This window comes from Amblyomma maculatum, chromosome 5, assembly GCF_055883805.1.
Source record: "Amblyomma maculatum isolate TAMU_Amacu chromosome 5, ASM5588380v1, whole genome shotgun sequence".
Classification (NCBI taxonomy): domain Eukaryota; kingdom Metazoa; phylum Arthropoda; class Arachnida; order Ixodida; family Ixodidae; genus Amblyomma; species Amblyomma maculatum.
This window is the reverse complement of record NC_139348.1, coordinates 72,052,520-72,079,806: the sequence shown is the minus strand read 5'-3', so window position 1 is coordinate 72,079,806 and position 27,287 is coordinate 72,052,520. Positions and strand designations below refer to the sequence as shown.

Genomic DNA, 27,287 nt, shown 5'->3' with positions numbered 1-27,287 from the left:
AAATCGATTCTGCCTGCTGCTGCTCCTGTACGCGGCCCTCCTCATCTCACGTTTCGTGCTATGCTGACGCGCTTTTGCGTGGGAAGCGCAGTGATTTTGGCGAGCGCGATTTCGATTTATTGTTCCGTGGTACATTCTGGAGCATCGCTTTTCTCGCGGGCTTCGTTTTCTGCGGACACGGGTAATGGCGGGTTGAAGGAAGGTAGAACCCGCGAAGCAGTGCGATGTCGGCGCACGTTGAAGAACCCCAGGTGATCGAAATCACGCTTAAACAGAAATGCAGTAAGAGAAGTTTGATCGCTTTACCCCTTCGAGGCGACAATTATTAAAACTTGTTGCAGTCACAACAGCAGACGTGGTCTAAATTAATCCGGATGCCTTCGCTGCGGCGTCCATCCAAGTCCGTCGTTTCGGGACGTTATTAGTCCCTGTGGTTTAAAATACACATTTACCTGGCACTTCTTATACAGTCGCTGCGGAGATAGATAAATGCATTTATTGAAAGGACAGGCAGAGAGGTGGGCCGGAATAATTCAAATCTTGCCTGCTGCTTGGCACTGGGGAAGGGGAAGGAGAGAAGAAAGATCATGATGGGTGACGATGTGGGAGAAGGCATATGAAATACATATGTATACAGGCACAGTAGCTTGCTTTACAAGCGCGAATCAAATCCGCTGACGCATAAAAAACGGCAAAGAGCACGCACTGCCTGGACACCCTTCCCCTTGTCCTGCCGAGCGCCCAGAAGCCGTTCCTCCGACAGAGGCCTCTTGTCCGAACGCTTCAAGGAAGCGGCTAGCACACCTCTTTCGCACGCATACACTGTGTGCGCCAATAATATATGGTCCACAGTCTCTGGGATGCCACAAGTGGAACATTCCGGCGAGTCCGCTTGTCCAATTAAATGTACTTGCGCGTGAAAGCCACGTTTAAACGAAGTCTTTGTAGCAAGCATGCCTGATGACGCGGAATATCACGCGGAACATAACATTTCAATGTTTGATCGAGCCTTTTTAGACGAATGTGTCGGGCGTCTGGCTGGGCCCAGTAAGGTGCTGTAGCATTCTTCATACAACTCGTAAGAGGGCACGTCGTATCCACTCTTGAAAAAGGCACATTTGTTTGGAGGCCATTGCTGAGTGCGCTTTTCGCTTCAACATCGGCCTTTTCATTCCCATGGAGCCCGCAGTGGGCAGGGATCCATTGGAACATTATCCTGTGGCCTTTCAGCTGGACAGATGTGAGGAGCTCCATAATATTTAGTGCCAGCGACTGGTAGGCAGTGTGGCGTTAGTTTTCCAAAATTTGCAATGCAGTCTTTGAGTCCATGAATCTACACCATTTTTGAGGTGGTTCTCCATATACGTTGCGAATACATTCCCGAATGGCTACAAGTTCAGTAGCGGTTGATGTAGAAGTATGTCCCAAATGAAACTTAGAATCGTTTTTTGGGCTGGTATGACCACAGCTACAGCGGATGCCTGTGCTGACACCGATCCATCTATGTATACGCGAATATAATTAGAATATTCTGATCAGATGTGCGCCAGAGTAAGTTGTGCGCCAGATGAGAGAGAGAGAGAGAGAGAGAGAGAGAGAGAGAGAGAGAGAGAGAGAGAGAGAGAGAGAGAGAGAGAGAGAGAGAGAGAGAGAGAGAGAGAGAGAGAGAAGTTGTGGCTAGATGTGCGCCAGAGTCCACTAAGTGGCACCATTGATTTCTTTAGTATTCCGGGAACACGAAGGTGCACCAAAGGTTCATCCATCGTCCAAGGTGGTTGGGCGGGACGATATGGGAGGGCATATCCTGTCGGTACTTGCGACTGATGGCAGCGGAGTGCACTTGTAAAACTACAGTCCGGCCGCTCATCCAGAATCTTGCTGAATGGGTAAAAACGGTGTCTTATAAATGCTCGTAAATATACACGAAGTGGTTCGTGTGACAAGTATATCAATATTGGGCGAGCATGTTCCTCTTCAATTGTGCCTTTGTTAGAGGTGCATCTGGGTAGTCCCAAGGCATATTTTCAGTGCCTGCGCTTGCACAAGTCACTGCGGAGAGTATCTACTCACCCCGCCGTGTTTGTGCAGAGAGCGCTAGAACACCCTATGCGCTGGTCGGACAGTCTGGAAATCGAAGCTTATTCACGTTCTTTGCTTTTTCCTCAGTATATAATGCGTGGCTGAAATGTCACCAGCTTAGGAGGTCTGTCCTCCAGTCCCTGTAGTGCAACGTTCCTCGGAGCTTAAATTCGCTGTCGAACGAGGAAGAGTATCAACATCGCCTCTCGACGACCTTGCAACAGCTTCTTGAGTACCGTGAGCACCCGGCAGTACTGCTCGAAAGCTAGTCGGTGAACCTCTGGACAAAACTGTGCGCGAAGAGCACCCCTCACGCGGGGCGCAATATGTCATATCATATCATATCATATCATATCATATATCGTATCATATCAGTTTATTCAAGCATCCTATGATGCTTAGGGGCACGGACAAAAAGCCCTCGATGGGATTGACGAGGTCCGTGCCCCCTACAGTAGAAATCGATAACCCCGAGATTTCATCACGGTCACATTGATCCGTGCGCAACAGTGTGTAAATACGTGCGCTGTGTATTTGTTGGGGGATGCAAACTTTTGCAGAAGCCGTGGGCCAACCGACTGACACAGGTCACGACGAAAGGAGGGCTACTGCCGCGAGTGCTCTCCCTGCCTGTCTTGTTTTTCTGCACATATGTTATTGGCACACAGTATAAGCTGTCGTTCGGCCTCGTCGGATTGATCCCTTTGATCTTATCGCTCGACGCACGGCCGTGTTCACTCCGCGGCGAAAAGGCACGGAAAGACGAGTGGGCCTCGCCAGCCTTTTCGGTCCGTTGCTGCGTGTATTTTATCGCATTCTCTGTCGGCTGCTTCCTGAGTGCCGTGGATTTGCTTTGTTCGCCCGGCTTTTGGTTCTGTGTCCGTCTGCGGCCTAATGTGATACCGTCCTTTGGGCTTCGTACTCCACTTTTGTGCGTGTGGGAGCACTGATTAGCGTTGTGCGCGCCCAGCTGTAGCGGATATCACTTCGTTCGGCTTTGATGTTCCGGGTTCCCACGGTTTACATTGGGAGACCCGTGCGCGCCCGCATTACCATTTGCGCCGCAGCTCGATCCGTATCGATTGCCTCCCATTTGGATTCTGCATTTCAAATATGCTCGGCTCTACTTTCGGGACCGGCCGTGTGGGTATATGGGCGTGCCGCATTTTATCCTCCTCCTCTCCTCTTTGTGGCCGCAACTTTGTTCCTCTCGACCCACGCGTCTTGGCACACAGGCCCACCAGGATAATGGGCGTGCCACAGTGACCGCAGTATAGATGGCGCTCGCAATATAGATAAACCGGCTATATTGATGGCCCCCGCATTGCGAGCAAGGTAACTGTAGAACAAATAAAGATAGTGCAGTAAATACCACCGGAAACTTTCATAACCTCGAGTTTGGCGCATGATAGTCTTGGCTGATTTTGCATCAATAAACTCAACCGAACATCGAACACTATACGAGCCGCGTAATTGATCCGCATGCTTGATCAAATGGCACAGGACTGGGATAATGGGAAACGGTATCAGGCTAGATATTGTACACCATATCTTGCTCGAGTGCCCTGCGTATACTGACGATCGTGTATACTATGAACATTGCATGGAGAAGTTCTTCCCAGAGCCTCTAACACTGGACATTATTTTAGGTACCTTAGTCTGCCCTAAGCAACAGAGACAAGCTATTAACTTTCTATTTGCATATTTAAAAGACACTGGACTTCTTGACAAGCTATAGTTTCACGTTGCATGTCACCCTCGAGCATTTTTCACGCTATGATTTTGTGCAGGTCATTGTCCCGCGTTTTTTCACGCTGTGAACTTTGTGAGCCTATTTGTACGACTATACATCTCATTATTTCATTGTTTCAACATTACTCGAAGATGCACCTTAGTACGTATTTATGGCCGCATTCTATCTCCCCCTACTTTTATTCTTTTTATTTTCAACACCTCTCTCATTCCGCCTTTCTCTCCCAAATTCTCTTTCCTACGCAGAGTATAGCATGTCAGCCAATCCTAAACGCTGGCTAAATTATCTGCCTTTCTGTAACGTCTTCTCTCTGGAAGTAGTCATTTCTACACTGCAACTGCGCTGTAAAAACTTTTTGTTGAAAAATGCAAATTTTGGCAGCTATCGATCTTGTCAGAAATTTTCTGTTCTGCTTTGTTGTTTGTTTTTTTTCTGTGATTTTGAATTTTTTGTTAACAACTGATAGGAAATTTTTGTAAATGAACAAAAATTTTCTGTTATAAGGCGTCTTTTGTTTTTTATTTCTGATTTTTTTTTTGGTTGCAGTGAAAATAATGATGCAAACGTATTCTTTTTTTTACCCATCTTTCATTTCACGTTTTCTGCCTGTAACAACATAAAATTTCGTTAATCGCCAATTTCTTCAATGAACCCCTTTTTAACGCGAAAGCCTTGTCAACTCCCATTTCACGAATATCTCTAGGCGCTGGCAATACTCGATGGTACCCATAAGGTTGGCCTCGCAACAGCCGTTGTCTAGCCACCGAAAAGAGGAAAGTGGAAAAATGCGTAACATATACCACTGTAGCAGGGAGCCAACCAACAGCGTACCTCGATGTGGCGCTACTAGTTTTCTTTCGAATCGAAACTGTTACACAGCCGATCATCGGACAGCGTCTTCGGGGTTGTCATACCATTTCGCTTTTACTATACTATACGATACGATACCATATCATAGCATACCACACCATACCATACGATACGATACCATACCGTATCAGCATACCATACCACACCATACCATACTATAGAACAGGCGGCAAAAATATATCGAATTGTTTGCCCTCCAATCAAGGTTTCGGCTGGGAAACAGAAAATTGCAGTTTTTTTTTTTCGTGGACGTATTTCGGTTGGTTGGTTTGTGGGGTTTAACGTCCCAAAGCAACTCAGGCTATGAGAGACGCCGTAGTGGAGGACTCCGGAAATTTCGACCACCTGGGGTTCTTTAACGTGCACTGACATCGCACAGCACACGGGCGCTTTGCTTTTCGCCTCCACCGAAAAGCGGCCGCCGAGGCCGGGATTCGATCCCGCGTCCTTGGGAACAGTAGTCGGGACGTATTTCGGTCATTGAAGTAGAATAGATATTCTCTGTACTGGTACATAAATGTTGTTTAAAAATAACTGTAATTTCACGCACATTTTCTTTAGTGTAGAGATTTCATTGAATTCGACGAAGAAGGCAGTTTGTTGCGCTTTTCATCTCGTTACCGAGTGTGCGCGTTGCTCACTTGCTATAGTCTGATCTGATCCGTGTTTTTTCTTTTGTGCAGGCGTGGGCATCGTTCTGATCACGGTGAGCGGCATCGCGTGGCGGCTGACGTCGCACGAGGCTCCCTCGTGCCGCGCCATGTTAGGGCTGCGCGGAGACGAGCCCGGCAGGAGGTTCGTGCCCAGGGTGCCCCCCTACGGAGGAAGGCCCGGAGGACACCCGTACGCAGGTACGTCTGCCTTGCCTGCTCCCGATTAGCTGTCCCTGCTGTCTGCAAGGGACCCCGCAACGACAGAGTTCATTTTTATCCCATCCTCGCGCCTCCAATGAGCAATCCTGTTACGTCACTGTTACGTCACACGACCTATCGACGAATGGGTGCACGGCCATGCCGCGACCGTCGCGATTCGACGTGTTAGGCTTCTGATCCACGACTGGCGAGGAACACTCGACAGCCTCTTTCTTTATCAATGTGATCACGTGGTCTCGGGACATCATGCATCACGCGCTTTAACGTAATGTTTGTTTAGACATCGTTACATGAGGTCAGAGGTCACCGTCATTGGTCAGGATCATGGGTCTACACTGATGTTCCTGTAGTTTTACTTCGAAGGTTTGACCTTGATATTGGCTGAAGGTCGCGAGCGTCCAGTACGACGTGAGACGCGTACAGACAAACGGGGCGAGCTACAATTCGAACGCTGTATGATTTTTTTTTATTTTTTTGCCAAAAGTGAAGGAAGATACTGGACGGAAACTGGTGGATGTTTTGAGGGAGTTAGCAACGGAGATCGCAATTCGCCCTTTTGGTCTAAATACGAGAGCACCGTCCGTCCGTCCCTTCCTTGTGAACGCCCCGCCCCGCCGCATGGCTCAACGGTTAGGTCGCTCGACTTCGGAAACCCAAAGACGCGGGATCGAATCTGGGTGCAAAAAGCAAGGCGTCCGTGTGTGATGTCAGTGCATTTTAAGGAATCCACAATTTCCAGAGCCATCCACCGCGACACCCTCATGGGCTCAGTCGCTCAGGGAAATTAAACCATAAAAATTACGAGGGGCTTTAGCGACTAAAGTAGTGAAAGGCGAACGCCTGAGTGCCGCATTCTGCTACGCAACCGGCACTAATTAGTGATTAATTAATCAACTAGTAAATAAATTGAAAAATAATTATTTTAATTAAACAACTATTCGTCAGTATCTTTGAGCAATGAATTATTTAAGTGAATATTGATTAGTAATTGAATAATTAGCCGTTAATTAGTAATTTATTATTGATTGGCATATGCCTATATAAGGTACGCATTCGCGCATACTGTAGTTGTGTTCTGTGATTGGTCGAGACCTCTATGACGTCATCCCGCCTCGGCCAATCAGAGCCGCCGCAAAAGCGGGACACGTTTTGTCCATGACAGCATGCGCCATTGAAGGCTTTCGCCATAAAAACTAAACCAAGCCTTTCTTGCAAACGTTGTTTCTTCGAATTGCAGTTGTATGGTAAGAATCGAAGCGACGTACATAATAGCTGTTCTCTTAGATGCAATCACATTGCCAAACTCGCTGCACGGAACGGGGATGGAGTATCGGCGAGATCAGAAAGAAGCATGTGATTCGCCTATAGTTATTACATATCTGAACAGCTTTGCAGCCTTCCTCTTCTTTATCTTTCTTCTCCTTCTTTTCTCCTCCTCCTTCTTCTATTTTTTCTCTCCTCCTCCTCCTTCTTCTCCTTGTTTCTTCTTCTCCCTCGTTATAATGGCACATACCCACAGTGGGGGATTGGCCAGAATTCGTTGTAGGTGACATAATATAATTGATAATGTCGATTTGACTGTGTGATAGATAACCTAATAATTAGGAGTTAGTGTTGCTGAAATAATTTGAAATCTTGAGACGATGTTAATGCAAAGCAATGAAAAAAGGAATAAAATTGTAAAATAATAACAATAATAATAAAAAGAAAAAAAGTACAATTCAGACAGATCAGCACTAACACACAAATCTTCCAGTAGCAATATTATAATTATGAAGTAAGTCACACACCGATTTCAGGGCGTACCCTTTGACGGTTGCGCCAAAGGAGAGGAGGACAGGAACTGTAAATGGCAATCCTAGGCGAGCAAGAGGTATTTCTAAATAATTTCTTCTCTGAGTAGCATACCTGCGGCAGGAGAGGATGTAATGTTCAATTGTTTCTACGCCATTACATGACGCACAAAGATTCGACGGCGTGAATCTGGAGCGACATAAAGATTGAGGGAAGGAATTCTACAACGCATGAGCGTCATGGAGACCTCACATTGCCTCGAGGTATAACATCGGACATTCCAATGGAAATTTAAAATTTTAAAATCCGCAGTCGCAAGGAGTGGCTCATGGCTCAAGGAGTTTAACGTTTGAAACCGTTCAAAACGGGATATATTTAGCAAGATAATATTGGGTACAACATCGGCAACAGTCCCATTGAGAGCTGAATTTGCTAAATAATCCGCCATTGTATTCGAAGCAATGCCGCAGTGTCCCGGAACCCACTGAAAACATACTTCCTGTAAATGTAACGAAAGGAAAAACATCAGGGTTTGTTTCAAAAAGACGCATTTTCGGCCTTTCTTATGATGCTAAGACTGACAGGCAGTCAGAGAGTATGATTACGTGAGTAACATTACCGGGAACTTTTTGAAGGGCCAAACCAATTGCAAGCAATTCAGCAGTAAATATTGGTGTGTAATCAGGGATCCGTACAGAAAAACTCCAATCAAGTGCTTGGGAGTAAATCCCTATTGCTGCTTTTTCATTTCATTGTGAGGCATCTGTGAAAATAGCTACGTGTTGTGGATACTATAGATAATCTTCAAGGTGTCCCTTTATTGCAGTGGTACAGTGGTGGTTGTTTTTCCCCTTCTTTTTCTTTTACTTCGTCTTCTTTTTCCTCCACGGGTCAGTGTAAGGCCTCATTCTCACAGCCGGTTTTTCTCTCCTCCGTCGCCTCCGTCGCGCCGGCGCTCGCCCGAGAAGAGGAGTGAATGGTGCCAGTACTCCCCGAAATCGGGTGGCCGGCGCCGTGGGGTTTAGCTCCAAGGCGCCGCCGGTCCGGCGAGCGGCGGACTCCGCCCCACGAAAGACGGACCAGTGAGCGCGCTCGCTTTTCTCACGTGACTCAACGTCATGGCTTGCGTGTCGCGACCGAGCGAGCGCTGGCGGAGCGGCCGCGCGGCCATCGCGGGCTCGCATGCAGACGGCGGTGCGCGAGCACAGAGAAAAAAAAAAGCGGGGGTTGCCCTCCTGTTTGGCGCCCCGCGAAGAGCGCGCTGACAAGACAGCAGCTGCCGTTTCTTTTTTCTTTTTTTAATGCACCGGGTGTCGCAGCTAAACATGACCTCCTGCAAAACTTAACGATATTTCAGTTGTATGTTTGAATGGGTGTATCAAAAGAAATTTTGCAAATTCTGGCGACTCATTCCTTTATTGATGACAGAGTTATTATATATGTTCCTATAGATTTCTTCGATTTCGCTGACTGCCATGAATAATAATATAGATGTGCGCATTTATGCTGAGCTTGGATACTGGCTTGATATATATCGGTACCTATTTGTTGTTCCGTAGTACGTGCGGTGTTTGTACTGAGGCTGACATAAGAAGGCGTTCCAACTCTAAACTGCTGCGAGAGGTCGCGACACTAAAAGCGGAATATAAGAGACGGGTATTTTTTTTTTTTTGTTTATCTGAGATGCTGAGGTAACACTATTTTCAAGTAGCATAATTGGAATTTCACTCCCTTTCATTTTGGAGCTACGCAAACGGTACCTCGTTGCAAATAGTTAATCTGGTAGTTTTTCTCACCAACCTAAGTCAATCCAAACGCAGAACAGGTTCTTGACAAATTGAAATCATGTAAAGCATGCGGATCACAAGTTAAGCTAAGAGCCATTATATAGACACAGCCAGAACCAAAAACAAGTACGGAGTGGCAAACAAGGTTCGAGGCAGTAAAGAAGAAGTCAAAAAGACTGCCACACAGGTGAAGAAGGGAAAGGAAGAGGTAATGGGCGAGGTGAGGAAAGGAGCAGAGGGCAAAACTGAACAAAGAAAAGAGAGAGAGAGAGAGAAAAAAATGCAAACAGCGGGTAAATGGCGCGGCAAGAAAACTTCGTCAAGGGGAGGAGGTCTAAGAAAGCAAGTAAAGAAAAAGCATATCAACGGGGAAAAGAAATGCAAGAAAAGGTCGCAATCTCCCCGCAAGACAGAGAACCCTTAAAAAAAAAAAAAAAGCTGTGACGAAACTGCGTTTCAAGAGGAAGCCACCGCTTTTGAAGCCGCGCATTGCTTGCACTTGCAGGTGATAGCGAAATATTAAGCGCTACCTTAATATCACGAATGGTGGTATCGACAGGAACGTTTCATTGCTGGTGAACAATGCTTATATTGATAGCATTCTTGAGTTGCGTGGAGTTTCGTACAGCTACTGAAGCACCAAAGCACAAGAGGCTAACAAAAAATGCCGATTTTATTTAACTTTGCAATATGCAGGACGTCACAGCTAACCTCGACTTCCGACAGATTTGCGTGAAATATTTCAGTCGGCGCCATTCTAACTTGATTTTTTAATATTTGTATCAAAACCATCTTGCCATGTTGTCGCGAACAATTCTTTTATTGATAGAATAGTTCATTACGTTTCCTGTGATTGTGCTGATTGCGAAGAATAATTTTATTGGAGTGAGCATAACTTTCTGCGGTTTAATACATGCTTGCTATAATTATACTCATTTGTTTTGGCGCAGTACGCGTGGTGTTTGTACCGTTACCAAAGCTGAGATGAAAACGCTTTCTAGCTCCAAACTGCTGCTAGAGCACGTGAGATAGCACGCTTCTTTTTTTTTTTTTTTTTTTTTTTTTTCCCGTACAGACGCGGAGTACACGACTTCCACCGCTGCAGGGAGGGCAGCCGCCCTCCGTATTTTTTTTTTTTCTTGCAGGAGAAAAAAAAAAAAAGCGCTCTGACGTAGAGTCACGTGGGAGCGGCGAAGCCCCGCCCGAACAGGTTTGACGGCGTCCGGCGGCCCTTTCTGTTTGAACATCGCGCCGCTCCATCCGTCGTGCGGTGTCCCCCGCCCGTGCCGCCGCGACGGAGAGGAGCACCGGCTGTGAGAATGAGGCCTAACACGGTGCCACGCCGACGGCTTGAAAACCTACCACAGTGTAGTTTTCGCTACAAAATGTCGACGATCGAAAATCACCCTTGTCACTGTACCCTTGTCCTCTCCCCCTTCAAATCAACACACACCGGCGCGGAAGAAAAAAAAAATGAATAAAAGAAGCCACGACAGACTACACCGCGCTCCGTTCAGGCTGCGTCACTTGGGGCCGTCCAATGAGTGGGCGCACCCAGCAAACGCCGATGACGTCACATGGCATGGTTTGCGCCATATGAGAGGTTTGGTTTAGTTTACTGGGTTTAACGTCTCAGGATATGAGAGATGCTGTATGAGGGACCCGGAAATTTCGACCACCTGGGGTTGTAACATCGCACAGCACACGGGCGCCTTGATTTTCTCTGCCATCGAAAAGGGACCGCCGCTGCCGGAGTTGAATCCCGCATCGAGGCACCCCAGGCCGCCCTAACCACTGCGCCACCGCGGCGGGTTCATATGGGATGTTTGCGCGGGGAGAACGTGTCGCCCTTATTCGGCTGCGGGCGGTCGCCTGGAGCACTTCTTTAAAAATGGTAAATTATCAGCTGCACGCATTGTCTCTTAAATTTGGTTCGAATACTTACAATGATCACGTCTATATGGATGTCTTCCTCTAGAATATTCGAGAAAGTACCGTTTCACGAGCCCATTTTTAAGACGGAGCTCGGATAAGTGTCCGCCATTTTTATTTTTTATTTTTTGACTTCTATGAGTTCAGACATGATCGCACTGTCATTTGCACGCGAAACGGATCAGGAAAGCTGCGGCGAAGTGTGGAGTATTCCTCTACTGGATTTTCTTGGCTGGTGTGATGCTGATCTATTGCGCGCGATCAACGCTTGATTAGACTTGCGCTTAAATAGTGACTCCATGATGTAATCCGCGGAAATGGTGGTCAACGTTTCAGATACTGAAGTGCGAGCATTCTTCTTTCAGGATTCAGTATACGCCCGCACGTTGCGGGATCATGTGAGTCGGAGTTTGCTCAGTTCGACGTTAGTTGGAAAGCTGAACTGCTGTCCAACTGAATGGCCGTTGAAACTGGCCTTGCTGCCAGCCCGTTTTAAGGGCGCGACAGCGGCAAACGCCCATTGCTTGGATCAGACATGGCAGTAATTTAATTACAGTAATGAAATTAGTGTAATTTAATTACTTTTTCGGTAATTTGTAATGTAATGAATTACCTTTTCGGATTGCTAATTTAGTAATGCAGTGAATTACTTTTTGGTAGTAATTTCGCAGGAAAGTAATTAATTCCTCTCTAAATTACTTTTACTAAAGTGCGCCATCACTCCTTCAATAGACAACCAACAAAATAGAGGGCGCGAAAGCAGGAACGACGTGCTGTAATCCGAAGCCAGCGTAACGGATTGGCAAAAGGAGACAGAATTAACAGAACTGTAGTCAACTAGCGTACTCTGGAGAACAAGTTGTTTTGTTTAATAGCTTTACTTAGTTTTTGCATTTATGGAAACTAGAAAGTAATTTCAAAGTAATTGAATTACTCAGTAGAAGTAATTGTAATGTAATTTCATTACTTTTGGGGAGCAGTAATGAGTCATCATCATCATCATCATCAGCCTGATGATACCCACTGCAGGGCGAAGGCCTCTCCCATATTTCTCCACTTAACCCGGTTCTGTGCTAGCTGCATCCACTTAACCCCTGCGAACTTCTTAATCTCATCCGCCCACCTAACTTTCTGCCGCCCCCTGCTACGCTTTCCTTCCCTTGGAATCCAGTGTGTTACCCTCAGCGACCATCGGTTATCCTCTCTTCGCACTACATGTCCTGCCCATGTCCATTTCTTCTTCTTAATTTCCACTAGAATGTCGGTATCTTGAGTTATTTCTCTGACCCACTCTGCACGCTTTCTATCTCTTAATGTTACCGCTACCATTTTTCGTTCCATAGCTCTCTGGGTTGTCCTCAACTTAAGTAGAACTCTCTTGGTTAGCCTCCACGTTTCAGCCCCATAGGTGAGTACAGGCAAGATGCAACTGTTGTATACTTTCCTCTTGAGCGATACCGGTAAGGTGCTAGTCATAATCTGCGAGTGCTTGCCAAATGCGCTCCATCCCAATCTTATTCTTCTTGTTATTTCCTTTTCATGGTCCGGATCTGCGGTTACTACCTGTCCTAAGTAGACATATTCGCCTACTAATTCCAGTAATTCGCTACCTAATGTAAACTGCTGTTCCTTCCCGAGGCTGTTGAACATTACCTTAGTCTTCTGCATATTGATTTTCAAGCCTACCTTTCTACTTTTTCTGTCTAGGTCATCAATCATTATTTGCAGTTCATCCCCCGAGTTGCTTAGCAAGGCAATGTCATCAGCAAATCGCAGATTACTGAGGTATTCTCCATCTACCCTTATCCCTAACTGCTCCCATTCCAAGTCTCTGAATACTTCCTCTAAACAAGCTGTGAATAGTACTGGGGAGATTGTGTCTCCTTGCCTAACACCTTTCTTTATGGGAATTTTGTTACTTTCTTTATGCAGAACTATGGTTGCTGTGCAGCCACTATATATATCTTCTAGCACTTTCACGTACGGCTCGTCTACCCCCTGATTTCGCAATGCCTGCATCACCGCCGAGGTTTCAACTGAGTCAAATGCTTTTTCGTAATCAATGAATGCTATGTATAAGGGCTGGTTATATTCCGAGCATTTTTCTATCACCTGATTGATGGTATGGATATGATCGATAGTAGAGTACCGTTTACGAAACCCTGCTTGATCCTTTGCTTGACTGCAGTCTAAGGGTGTCCTGATTCTATTAGCGATTACCTTAGTAAATACCTTATACGTAACAGACAGTAAGCTGATTGGTCTGTAATTTTTAAAGTCCTTAGAGTCCCCTTTCTTGTGAATGAGGATAATGTTTGCATTCTTACATGGTTCCGGTGCCGTCGATGACACCAGGCACTGCGTATACAGGGTGGCCAGTTTTTCTAGCACGATATCCCCCCCGTCCTTCAGCAAATCTTTAGTTATCTGATCCTCTCCAGCTGATTTCCCCCTTTTCATAGTTTCTAGTGCTTTCTTGACCTCGTCCTTCGTCACTGGTGGAACGTCTGACTGTTTTTCCCTACCGCCAATCTCATTACGGTCCTGACTATTTTGGCTACTGTAGAGATCTGTATAGAACTCCTCGGCTACTTTGACTATCTTGTCCATATTAGTGATGACGTTGCCCGCCTTGTCCCTTATCGCATACATCTGGTTTTTGCCTATGCCCAATTTCTTCTTTACCGCTTTAAGGCTTCCCCCGTTCTTTACAGCATGCTCAATTTTCTCCATGTTATACTTCCTTTATATCGGCCACCTTGCGCTTATTGATTAGCTTTGATGTCTCGGCCAATTCGATCTGGTCTGTTGGATTGGAAGCTTTCATACTCTGGCGTTTCTTAATCAAATCTTTCGTCTCCTTAGACAGCTTACCGGTATCCTCTCTTGCTATCCTACTGCATACTTCTACCGCGCACTCAGTAATGATATCTCTGAAATTATTGTTCCTTGCCTCTAGGGTAATGTCGCCATCCTCAGTTAGAGCTGAATACCTATTCTGTAGCGAGGTCCTGAACTCTTCTGCCCTCCCCCTCACCGCTAATTCGTTGATGGGTTTCTTTCTTACCAATCTATTGCGTTCCTTCTTCAGATTTAGGCTAATTCGGGACCTCACCATCCTGTGGTCACTGCATCGCACTTTCCCGATTACCTCTACATCCTGCACAATGGCGGGGGTTGAACACATTATGAAGTCGATTTCATATTTAGTCTCTCCGTTAGGACTTTTCCATGTCCATTTCCGGTTCTTCCGTTTGCTGAAGAAGGTATTCATGATTCGTAAGTTATTGCGCTCTGCAAACGCAACTAGTAACTCCCCCCTGCTATTCCTAGAACCAATGCCATAGTCGCCTACTGCCTTGTCCCCTGCCTGTTTTTTCCCTACCTTGGCATTGAAGTCGCCCATTAGTACAGTATACTGCGTTTTTACTTTTCGCATTGCCGATTCTACATCTTCATAGAAGCTTTCAACTGCCTGGTCATCATAACTACATGTAGGTGCATAGGCCTGTACAACTTTCAGTTTATACCGTTTATTAAGCCTAATTACGATGCCTGCAACCCTCTCATTAATACTATAGAATTCATCTATATTACCCGCTATACTTATTGACAAGGAAACCTACTCCTAGTTGTCGCCTTTCTGATAAACCTCGATAACACAGTACATGCCCATCCTTCAGTACAGTATATGGCCTCATTTGGCCTCCTAACCTCACTAAGCCCTATAACATCCCATTTCATGCCCTCTAGTTCCTCTAACAGCACTGCTAAACTAGCTTCACTAGCTAGGGTTCTAGCATTAAACGTTGCCAGGGTCAGTTTCCAATGGCGGCCTGTCCAGCGGAGCCAGGCTTTCTTAGCACCCCCTGCTGCGTCACAGGTCTGACCGCCGCCGTGGCCAGTTGTTCCGCAGCCGCTGGTGACTGAGGGCCGGGGTTTTATGGAGCTTATCATAGGAGGTTGTGGCCAATTACTGCACCAAGGTGGCCAACTCCTGTTCTGGTGAGGGAGTGCGTTGCCGGAGGTGTTCACCGGCATCAGGTCGCACCCCAAACCTGTGTATGAAATTCCATCGACACGCGGATTTTTTTTTTCATCCGGTGGAGAATTGCGCGGCACCGGGATTTGAACCCCGGTCCTCTTGCATGCGAGGCGGATGTTCTACCGCTACGCCACCGCTGCACCCTAATGAGTAATGAGTAATGTAATTTAATTACTTTTCTGCGATTTTTAACAAAGTAATTAGTAATGTAATTTAATTCCCTTTCAAAAGTAGTTTTGTCATGTATGGCTTGGATCTAAACGAAGCGAGGGAATATTTTTATACTACCCTGAGTGCGTTGGACAGCTTGTTGGGGCGTGACGTTCGGCCGCTAATTACGAGATTGTGCTTTCGACTTCAAGCTGTCACAACAAATGGGAAGGTCGGACTGTCCCGCGCGCACGTTCAGTGGTCCCTGCAGAACGCGCAGTTGGAGCACGAGCGACTTTCTGCTGCGGGCGTGCGCAGTTGCAACCCTTGGTTACAGTTAAGTCTCGCTTAAATGGAAGCTTTTTTTGCGATCTCTCTCTCTTCGTTATGTCCACACTGGTCGCCTTCTGGAGCTGCGGAAACTTTTTGATGTAAATATATCGATAAATGTGCGCATGCATTATTTATTGCTAGAACAAATTTGATCTCTATCGACCGATCCTGACGTCGATTCAGGGTTATGGAAACGAGCCGTGGCGTTCTGCGCTTACGCAAGCTCTGTCCGTGGGCAGAGGCTCGTTGTTGAGCCCGGGTAGAGACGGCTCCGCAGAACACTGGCGTCTCCGCTGTGTTTACGCACGGTTCCGTCGGGACTATGACGTCATAGCGCGCGCGCGTGGGCGCCCGTGGGCGTTTCGCCTGCTTGTTTGGCGCCTGGGGTTCCGGTGTCCGGCGCCTCGGGTCTGAGCAGACCGCCTCAGCCGACTACGAAAAGAGACCAGCAGCACATGTGGCTAAATTACTTTTCCCTTTTTAATGACGAAAGTAATTTAGCCATATGTGCTGCTGGTCTTTTTTATTATATTACTTTTCCCTTTTTATGTAACCCCGCCGGGGTGGCGCAGTGGTTACGGCGCTCGACTACTGTTCCCAAGGGTGCGGGATCGAATCCCGGCCTCGGCGGCCGCTTTTCGATTAAGGCGAAAAGCAAGGCGTCTGTGTGCTGTGCGATGTCAGTGCACGTTAAAGAACCCCAGGTGGTCGAAATTTCCCCGTCCTTCACTACGGCGTCTGTCATAGCCTGAGTCGCTTTGGGGCGTTAAACACCACAAACCAAACCAAACCAAAACCTTTTTATGTCGTGGTCGTCGCATTTGTTGTAGTAACGGTAGGTGCGTTGTACAGGTCACTCGGCGCAGTATTTTGTGGTAGACTGTGCATACGGCCGGATTATGTTTGGTCTTGTGTTTCGTTTTTATGCTATTTATTTCTTTTATACTATATGTGTCCCATTCCTGCCTATGGCCTTCTTGAATGCTGGCAGCATCTCTGAAATAAATAAATAAATAAATACATAAATAAGTAAATGAATATTATGAACGGTACACAATTTACTGCTCGCGGAGATAGTTAGATTATTTATTATTTTTCAACAGCCTCCTCATTCACCCCTTTATTTTTAAAATTTTGATGGCTACGGAGAAGTACACTGGAAACTCTTCCCGCAGAATGTCAGGCCACGTAGTTTATAGCTGTCAGAAATCGTGGACATTTTCTGGGGAACAGTTGTTAAACGTAATTTTTTCTCGTATTCCTTAACGTCATGATAATATTCAATGATCTTGCAGAAAAAGAGCCACATTTCTTTTCTATAGCAGTGTGAGTCATTTGTTGGGACCGCAGGCTAAACTTCAGAGGAACAATAATTGCTACATATGGGAAGCTTCTGCCATTTCTTTCAACATGCTCACGTAAGCGCGTTGCTTAGTTAGAAGCGCATGTCCCAATGGAAAGTGTTAATTACTCATTTGAAGCGCAGACAACCTTTAGAAGCAAATTTGTGCCACGCATGAGAAGCTTATAGAATTTTCCCCCGAACATGGACATAAGAGTATCTTAGAATATCCCACAGTTGCCTCCCTATTGGTGGCTGTACCAGAATCATATATAGATCCGTAAAGGTGCCATATAAGCAAGTATATATGCAGCTCACGTGTGTGTGTGCGGGTTGAAAATTTCGACCTCTTTGCCGGCACAGGTAACAATGACGTCTTATCTAAATACGTGCAATTTTGGAAGTGAACAGTTAATTTTCAGGAATTTAGTGCCTCGGAAGTAATTCATTGTATCACACACACAAAAAAAGAAAAAGCGAATTGCCAGAAGTAATTTCATTACTGCAGGCTCATAGTAGTCATTCAGTTTCGACCATGTCTGGCGAGCTGAAGAGCGTGAAACAAAACCGCCACGCCTGCGGCGTAGGAGGCGCAATATGCGCTCATCAACCCGGTGACGACGCTCGCACCTTTGGGCAATGCAACGGATGATTGTGTCGACGTTGTTCCGTCAGCGGGAGGGGTGCGCCCCGCGGCTTCCCGGAAAGTTTTCAGGTAGCAGGGGAAGCACACGGTGGGCTTGGACGCGGCTGAGGCGTAACTGGGTCGATTACACTGGCGGCAGCATCCCCTTGTTGCGCGCCAGAGCGGAAATACAACTTAACTCCAGCTTGGGAGAGCGGCGCCAATTAACGAGACGAAAGCACGCGGGGATATGGAGCACATGCGGACGAGCGCTCGTCCCGTGTGATCTTTTGTTGGGAACGCTTTGGAGGCCTCACCGGGGAAAACAAAAAAGAAGCACGGCGTCCATCAGGAACCAATAATCGGATTAAGGGACGTGACGCTCAACTGTTCTCTGGCTACCAAGTGATGACGGGAAGGTGTAGTGCACCTTCCCGTCATCGCAACGCGCGGAACATCTTTCGAGACTGGTTTCGCGCTCGTCACAGAGTTTTTCGGCTATAGTTTCATCACACAGCCACCGCACAGTTTTCTTCCCCAGTTAAAAGCGGCGTCTGAAGTCTTCCGTCATGTCGATTACGTCCGGCCGTCACCGTCTTGCAGGAGCGACCGCAAAGAACGGCGCCGCCATTTCTTATTCTACAAGGATGGAGCTAGTTGAAAGAATGCAAACAAAATGTACATCCCCATTATCATAATTAGAGCGTAAACGTTATTTTGATGTATTTTTATTTTCTTGTGACGTTCTTCAACGCAACCTCATTATGCACATATTCAAATTCTGGCCAAGCAACTGCAGAGAGGCCGATGACATGGAATCGTTCTGTTATTCCACCCCGCGGCCCAGTGATAGCGGCAAGTGGTGCGCCGGGACGCATATTCTGGCAATTCTCTTCGATTTCATTTCGGGCTGACGACCCCGGAGGGCGACCAATGGCGGACGCGACCGGTGGTCTGGTCATTGCGAATCCACTCTGGCCCAGTCGTATACGGGCTCAGCCGGGGCTGGTGTTTAGGGGCGCTAAGACTAATCGAGCTCATCAGATGCAAGTCAGTAGAGTGGAGAGTTGGGCCAGTTGGTACATATTCATCATCATCATCATCAGCCTGACTATATCCACTGCAGGGCGAAGGCCTCTCCCATATTTCTCCACCTAACCCGCTTCTGTGCTAGCTGCATCCACTTGACCCCTGCGAACTTCATAATCTCATCCGCCCACCTAACTTTCTGCCGCCCCCTGCTACGCTTTCCTTCCCTTGGAATCCAGTTTGTTACCCTAAGCGACCATCGGATATCCTCTCTTCGCACTACATGTCCTGCCCACGTCCATTTCTTCTTAATTTCCACTAGAATGTCGGTAACCTGAGTTGTTTCCCTCATCCACTCTGCACATTTCCTATCTCTTAATGTTACCCGTACCATTTTTCGTTCCATAGCCCTCTGGGTTGTCCTCAACTTAAATAGAACTCTCTTGGTTAGCCTCCACGTTTCAGCCCCATAGGTGAGTACAGGCAAGATGCAACTGTTGTATACTTTCCTCTTGAGCGATACCGGTAAGCTGCTACACATAATCTGCGAGTGCTTGCCAAATCCGCTCCATCCCAATCTTATTCTTCTTGTTATTTCCTTTTCATGGTCGGGGTCTGCGGTTACTACCTGTCCTAAGCAGACATATTCGCCTACTAACAGTACTTCGCTACCTAATGTAAACTGCTGTTCCTTCCCGAGGCTGTTGAACATTACCTTAGTCTTCTGCATATTGATGTTCAAGCCTACCTTTCTACTTTTCCTGTCTAGGTCATCAATCATTATTTGTAGTTCATCTCCCGAGTTGCTTAGCACGGCAATGTCATCATATTGGTACATATTGGTAAGGATTAAAACCATCGGAAAGACGCAGACAAAGAGAGAAGCACACAACACAACACACCAGCGTTGTGTTGTGTGCTTCTCTTTTTGTCTGCGTCTTTCCGCTGGTTTTAATCCTTACCAAGATGCGAGCCGTCGGGCATCACCATTCGCTATATCGTTGGAACCGGTCCGCCAGTGGTGTGTTCTTTCGGTCAGGCCTGGAGGACATAATTCGCTAATGGTTTCCCGGACCTGGGTGAACCACCCGCGTAATTACTTTGTATAAATAAAGTTTATTCTCTTTCTCTCTCTCTCTCCCTCTTGGCATGACCATGCGTGACGTCAAATCCTCCTGCCCCACTGCGTGCGAAGACATTCTTTGTATATTTTATAGAGCTCGTGGTGGTTTTTTTTTTCTCCTAGTCTGGCTCCCGCTGCATTGTCCAGGTCTTAAGCGTTGAAGGGGGCAGCACCACACGTCTTCGTGTGTTCAGGTTTACAGAATTCCCAGCCACACCAGTCTTAGCAGCTAACCCCTTCGGATCCAAACTTTCGACAAAGGCCCCTCTACATCACCGCGAGCAGTGAGCAATGGCGAAGTACCAGATGAGGTGAAAACTGAGTTATCATTTGGAAAATATGGCCCCTGGTTCGGAATGTTTATCGCCGAGGCGCTCATTGCAACGACGAAGGCTGAGCTTCCGGAAGGGGCCCAGCCTTGCTAGCTAGAGCGCGAACCAGTCACCATCCCGGAGATAGGATGGGCGCAGCTCTCCTTATCGCCGCTAGCCAGGCACCGGCGGTGGCAGCGTGGCTTTGTCTCGGGGCTGTCCGCGGATCGATGCGGCTATGAATCATTCACGAGGAGCCGGCAACTCACCTGCCTCTGGCAACTCCGCCCCCACGAATGAATTCACTCGAAAAAAGGGGGAAGTACGGGTGCGTGTTTGCGCGCGGTTGTTGGAGGCAACGGTGCTGCTTTTCTTCAAATGCCGATCGACCTTGGAACGAGCGCACCCGAAGGCAGGCGAAAGCTTGTGCCACCTCCGCTGTTCGAGACACGAAGCACTCGTTGCCTTCCGCGTCGACACTTTTAGCAAGCACCATGGGGTAGAAAACACAAAGGCGCCGTGGGATGAGTTTAAAATTGTATTTCTCAAAACCTGGCGTAGCAGTGAGGCCAGAAGCTGATCATTCTAGAGCGCGCTGGTATGACTGCAGCGCTTGAACTGCCTCGCAGTAAATATTTAACCGTTCTGGTCTGCTTGTTTCTGTCGGCAGTGCTACGACCGCAGAGAGGTAGTGTTGATAAGGCACAGACGCCAGTGCTCGCTTTCGAGAGGGCGTCGTAACCGCAAAGGGCTACATGCGCAGAAATTAACCAGAAGGGTGGAATCGATCATGCATCTTCTGCGCTAACGGCCGCGGTATCGACGTGGTATCCACCGCAGGGGAATCCAAGAACACTGAGTGAGTGAGCGCAGAGCCGTTCTCGCATTTGTTCGGTTTATCTAATCATCCTTAACATTATGAATACATACCTGGTGCCTGCTGGTGCATTCGGAGTATAGAATGCACATTTTAGAAAACGAACGAAGAGCGCACTCTCGCTCACACAAATAAATAAATAAATCTGCTAGTCAGTCAGTCGGTCAATCAATCAGTCAGTCGTTCAGTTATTCAGTCGCTAAATCAGTCAGTCGCTCAATCGCTCATTCAATCAGTCGCTCAATCGCTCATTCAATCAGTCACTCAATCGCTCATTCAATCAGTCACTCAAGCGCTCATTCAGTCAGTCGCTAATCGCCCATTCAATCAGTCACTCAATCGCTCATTCAGTCAGTCGCTAATCGCTCATTCAATCACTCGCTCAATCAATCAATCATTCAATCACCCGCTCAATCAATCATTCAGTCACCCGCTCAGTCATCACCCACTCAATCAACCATTCACTCACCCACCCACCCACCCACCCAATTAATCATTCAATCACTCACTCAGCGGTAACTTTAACAAGGTATAATCGAATATTTTAGGAGAATCCTCCAAGGTGGAGTAGATCTGTAATAAGGGGGTGATTACTAATTGACATCTACCCAAGCGCAACCATACGGCTGCAAAGGAAAGCTGTGCGGCTTTCTCAGAAACTTCGTATTACAAATTACAAATCTTCTTCACCTTGGGGTGATTCCCCTAAAATATTCGATTACACCGTTCCCACTTCGAGTTATGGATCAATTCGCTCTCGCCCTACCAATCTGCTCTGCTGACCGTCCTAGTTAGCTCAGTTGGTAGAGTGACTGCCCCGGAAAGGCGTTGGTCCCGTGTTTGATCCCCGGGATCAGGACGAAATTTCTTTAACTGCGAAGTTTCTGAGAAGGCTGTGTAGCTCTTCTTTGCAGCCGTATGGTTGCAATTGAGTGGATGTTTCACTCTTTTATTACAAACAAAGAATAATTGCAGACAAGTTGCGATCTTTATTCTATCCGTATTACGAGCAGTACCAGCATCACGTCAGTAATCGGAAACTGCCAGCATATGTGTGGCATACAGATGCCCCTGTTCCTTCGAACGCAGTGCGAGCGTGCGTGCGTGTCTTTATTTCTTTCTGTTCTCGCTACGTGTTTAGCGGCGGCGAATCTGATGGCACCTGGAACGCGATTCTCATTTCCTTCCGCATCGCGGAATCCTGCCCCAAATTGCCTTTCCTTAGCTGCTGACAACTGAGAGAAACTCAAAGCGTGCACAACTGTAAGCACAGGCCACATCTTTGCCCAGGCACCGAGAATTTCGCGTTATTGGCCACCTCTGCTGTGCGCTGCGCGAATGCCTCGGTACTTGATTCATATCTATACGCGTCGAGTCCGTTGCTGTGCAAACTCTCTTTTTCTTGTCGGCCGGGCAATTTTCTTTACCGCCAGCCGCGCGCCGTGTCGTTGGTTGCGTCACCGGACCGGAAGCTTTCCGGGAAGGCGTCCTTGCGGGTCATTCGCGCTGGATGGGTGGGGGAGTCGACCTCTTGCGCAATGCGACGCAGAGGAAAAATAAAATAAAATAAAGGACCGAGCGGAGAAACGACTTCGCCGACCGAAGGCCTCCTGCGGAAAAGGAAAAAAAGAGAACTGCGCTCCGGATGTCGGACTGCAAATGGGGGCAGCAACGATCGGCCCACCGCTGCTCTCTCTCTCAGGCCAACCGCGCAGTCCCCCCAGCTACGCGCACTGCCTCGAATGAGGAGGACTCGCTTGCGCGGAGAACCTCTCGTTTTATATCGCTTTCGTGCTGTTTCTCTCTGCGTGTTCCATTTGGGATGTGGAGTCTTGGGCCTCATCTCGGTGTACTTCTCTCTCTCTCTCTCCGCCTCTATGTGTGTTTCTACGTATGTTGTGTGCCGTCTGTTTATTCCGTCTGTTTATCCTGTTAGAACAGGCTGGTCAGCGTGCAGTGCTTTCGCCTCGTCTCGTTTTGTCGACCTCACCTGGAAACAGTGTTTCCTTATTCCATGCTCTCCTACTTCTAGTCTCTCTCTGCATGAGAGTAAATGAATGAATGAACTTTGAGCTGACGTCTGAGCTGCCAGTGAACTAACTCGTTTACTTTGTCGTTCAGGCAGACTGTGTTTATTGTACTCAGCGGGACAGTGCTTTTCTGTTTCTCTTTGTGCGTCCGCTACACCTCTGCACATTGGCTGCTTCTTGCGGGCTTATCAGTGGCACGCAGTCCTCTGAGGCCGCGGGATGTGATGGCAAATTTTGAAGCGGCGATGAAGGGACCGCAAGTGGTGTTGCTCGCTAGTGTCCGACCGCTTTTCGTTTTGCTAGAGGGTGGGCAACACGCATGTACAAGAGCGCAAAGCTAATCTCTCGAGTCTGGACGGACGCAAAGCGTAACAAGCGGCTAAACGCGGCAAGTTTGACGATTGATAGCGGTGTTTTTCGTGCACGTGCTCAGTCGGCCTCATCGCGAGACTATCACGTGATCTCTGGCAGGTGATTTGAGAGTCAATCGCGGTCATTAGTCATGTTGAAGTGGTCACTCGTGTGGCCATACAACAGCTTGCCATTAGCTCAACACAACGGGTGAGACTTGTCGTTTGAAAGGCCAAGCCCCAGCTTGACCTTGGCTCAGCTTTGAGGTCACCCGGGCGTAACCAAGTGCTCCTCGCTTTTGTGCCTGGTGGTGGAAACGTTTATTGGTTAATTGGAGTTTGGGAGCCACAGAGTGGCCCCGCTACATGGTCGGAGTTAAATATCAGGTTCTTTTTTCTTCTTCTTTTCTTCAAATTTTCATTCCTCTCCCGATTAACCTGGACCGGAATTCACTCTAATTTCAGAATACATAATTTATTTACACTATATACACCATTGCAGCACAACTTCACTTCAGTCAGGGTGCGGCCTCTCGTCACGGCACCCGAAACAAGTCTCCTTTTTCCCGCGTCGATCGGACTCCTCGGAGCTTCTCCCCCTCTCCGGGTTCTCCTCTTCCCCCTCGTCCGGCGTCAGCGTAGCAGCAGTTTCAAGCTCTCCTCCGAATTCCTGGAAAACCAACTCGCTGGCACGGCTGGGGGTGGTTGAGGGAGGATCGGGTGTCCTCGCGAGCGGCGCTTTTCTTCGGCCGACATCGCCGGCCGGCCGTGCGGCGCCAGCCCGCAGACTTCCTCCCAAGTTCGGGTCTTTCACAGGGAGGCGTCATCCACGGCCGCTTCGCTTGCACACACGCAGGCACATACACACAAACGCCAACACATATACGTCGCAGTCATTGCATTCGTTCGTTCTTTCTGCCCAAGATCAGGGCGCGCGCACTTGACAGTCGGCGTCCCTAGTCCGGGACACCGCATGACGAGGCCCCGTCTCACGCCCGTTTCACCAGAACCCGTTGAGACCTGGACTCCATGAGGAGTAGAGCGGTCGCTCTAAAGGTACCTAATTTACTATAGCTTTATGCTTCACACCTTTGCCAGGCCCTGTCGGGCTGCATGGGATGAAGAGTGACGTTGACACACATACTTGCTGCATACTTTTGTTTTTAGGAAATCACCAGCAGAGCAGCTAATGACTGCTGGTATTGCTGCTCTCAGCTGGTCAGGGTCCGGCGAGCGTGGCCCATCCGATGTCAAAACTGCAGCCTACGTTGTATGCTTCTCGCGAGAGGGTCAAGGTGTCTTCGCGGAGACGACGCATGGCGATGGGGGAGAAGTCGGACTTCTGACGCTATCACCGCCTTCTTGCGGAGGTGCGCTTGCTTACGGCCGTCTGCGGAGGAGGGGACGTTACGCTTGGGCGTGCCCACCCAGTGACAGCGCCATCGAAGCTTTGGTCGCTTATCGACCGTATTGGCTGGAGAGGAACCACCTTGAACAAGCTGCGAGGTGGTGAACTTGGCTGACGAGGGCCGCAGCATGGTTTACGGAGATGATACGCGTTATCGAGAAAAGGGCCCGTGGCTTTAACTTCGAAGGTCGTGCTCGTCATAGCCTGCATGCTGAAAACTTCCATATGTGTTTATTATATGGAATTGTAGGAACATGGGATTTTATATGATGTGGGAAACTTTAAATCCATGTTTTCCATATCTTCTCCATATGTTTTCCTTATCCGTTCCATATCGTTTCCTTGTAATAATTTCCCTATGGCCATACGCAGTCCGTATATTTCAATATACATACTTCATATAGTCCATATGTCGACTCCATACTTTCCTCATGATGTCCACGGCGTCCCGTACTAGGGACCCGACCAGCCTTCCCTTAACCTAAGTCAATGTCAGTAAATGTTTTCATCATCATCATTATGATGTCCATAAAATACGCATGGAAAACGTATGGAATTACAGGACTTATAGAAACTTTCAAGGCTGGGGTTGTGTTTCTGTAGGTCTTTGTCTATTTGGTCTACTGCGCTAAAGAGAAAACTTCTTCCTGGGAGGGAAGTTATCCAGACGTTAAATGCGAGGCAAAATAGCACCACTTGCATCAGCAACCCACCGGCTCCATTAAGACAAGAGGAAATATATGCGACAGCATGTAATGATGGCGTCAGGATTCTTTACCTGCTTTGTTTTCATTTTCTTCTAGTTTTTCACCTTGCTCACGCTGCAACATCCGTGCTCCGCCCCGGTGGTGCGTAGGGCACTCGACTGCCGAGAACGCGGAATCGATCTCCATCGCGTATGGCTCGTTTCTATGGAGATGAACGCAAGGTCCTCGTGTTCTGTGTGATGTCAGTGCGTTTTAGTTATCTACGGGCGGCCTGAATTCATCCGGCTCCACAGCGGCGTTCCTCATAGCCGTTGTTGCTTTGGGACGTTAATAAACCCCCTCATACGTGTAGGCATGCTCTCTTTTGTGCTGGTACATAACTTTTCCTCCTTGAATAAAGCCTTCATTCAGTTGCGCTGCAGAGCTGGAATTGTGATTTTGGCTTCCTCCGTGTTCGCTTTTGTTTGAGCTGAATTCGCTGAAAATGGCCCCGTATTTACACCTAAACTTTATTCTTTACTGTGGCTGTGCTTTAGTACACTCGAGTAAACTCAAAAAAAAAAAAAAAATTAAACGGCGGATGCTTTTGAAACGACGGTGTTCATAAATGTCGTCGGCCGATTTTGAAGACGTCGTGGGTAATTCCTTTAAGACCGGTTTACACTGCGGAAACATTTGGCCGACTGTCTTGCGACAGCGTGTTCGCGTAATGTTAGCTACCCTGTCACACGGCTTCAACACGAACTGTCCGGAAGCACGTATTTGTCTGCCCGGTTACACGGTACGGAAACTTTTGCAGGAATACTCGGCAAACTCCTTGTCACACCGAAGAAACAATTTCGGCGAAACTCCTCTGCAGCCGCTGGCTGCTCCGGAGCACAAAAGAGGAGGGGAGCCACGGCGCGGTCACACCACAGTTGGTACCAATTACGGCACCCCGCCCGACTGCTTGCAAGACGTTGTACCGCCGCAGACAAAGCGTTGGAGGGGAGTTCTTTCAAGTGTCGTTTGCGAGCCGGGATTCTCGATCGGCCGGAGAACGGGCCAAACACTACTGACGACCGCTGTTTGCATTTAATTTTCGTATCCAAGTCTGTCCACGGCCGGTCTCGAGGGAGAGAGCGCTTCTCTTCTCTTACGGCCTCTCCAATGGGGTCTGTTTCTACCGCCCTCCGCGCCTCGGTGGGGTCGCCACCGCCCCACTGCTGCTCCTCCGCTACAGCCGTTCACGCGCAAGGGAAACGCGCGCTCGCTTTTAGCTTCGCCCGCGTCAGTTGCAACTGGCAGGTCCTGACATTTCGAACCTTATGGTTTATACAAAGTCCGTCATCAACATAGAACATTTATCGTGTACGAGGAATAAAATACAGTCAACAATCCGCTCACGCGCGCGCTCCTTCGTCAGTGCGGCCGTGCACGGTCGAATGAAGCTTCGGGTACACTTCATTTTTTACCTCTAAGTTTTGTACAAAAATAGATTTACCAGGCTATGCAATCCGCCTTTGAATGTTTTAAGCAGGTGTAGCGCAACCTGACGTGAGTGCATGGTGAACTGTTGGGTGGAGATTCCGTCAACCGCTACCGTTTTCGTTTAGATCAGAAGGCACCGGCAAAAATTCATGGCGCGTCTCGGATTCAGAGTAAATAACAAAAATTTACCCATATAGTAAAAATTTCACTTGTCTAGTGGACTGGGCTGTTCTAGCTTCGTTCAAAACGTATCAGTCGGTTGAAAGACCGAAGATGTATATGTAGTCTCGCGACTACTTTAGTCAATGAAATGGGCATAAACAGTTAAGCAGAATCGAAAAGAGCAGCAAACAATAAAAACATTTTCCTTTAAAGTTACACATTGCACTATATATTCATC

General features: G+C 47.7%; 1 protein-coding gene across 1 annotated transcript in view; it reads left to right on the top strand.

Moving 5' to 3' along the window:
• The window catches only part of LOC146188491 (uncharacterized), a 206,447-nt gene that overhangs the window by 137,943 nt on the left and 41,217 nt on the right, over positions 1 to 27,287 (top strand). The window contains exon 3 of the mRNA XM_084603795.1: positions 5,386 to 5,553. Within this exon, the coding sequence (XP_084459921.1) occupies positions 5,386 to 5,553 (168 nt within the window). The remainder of the gene's footprint in view (positions 1 to 5,385; positions 5,554 to 27,287) is intronic.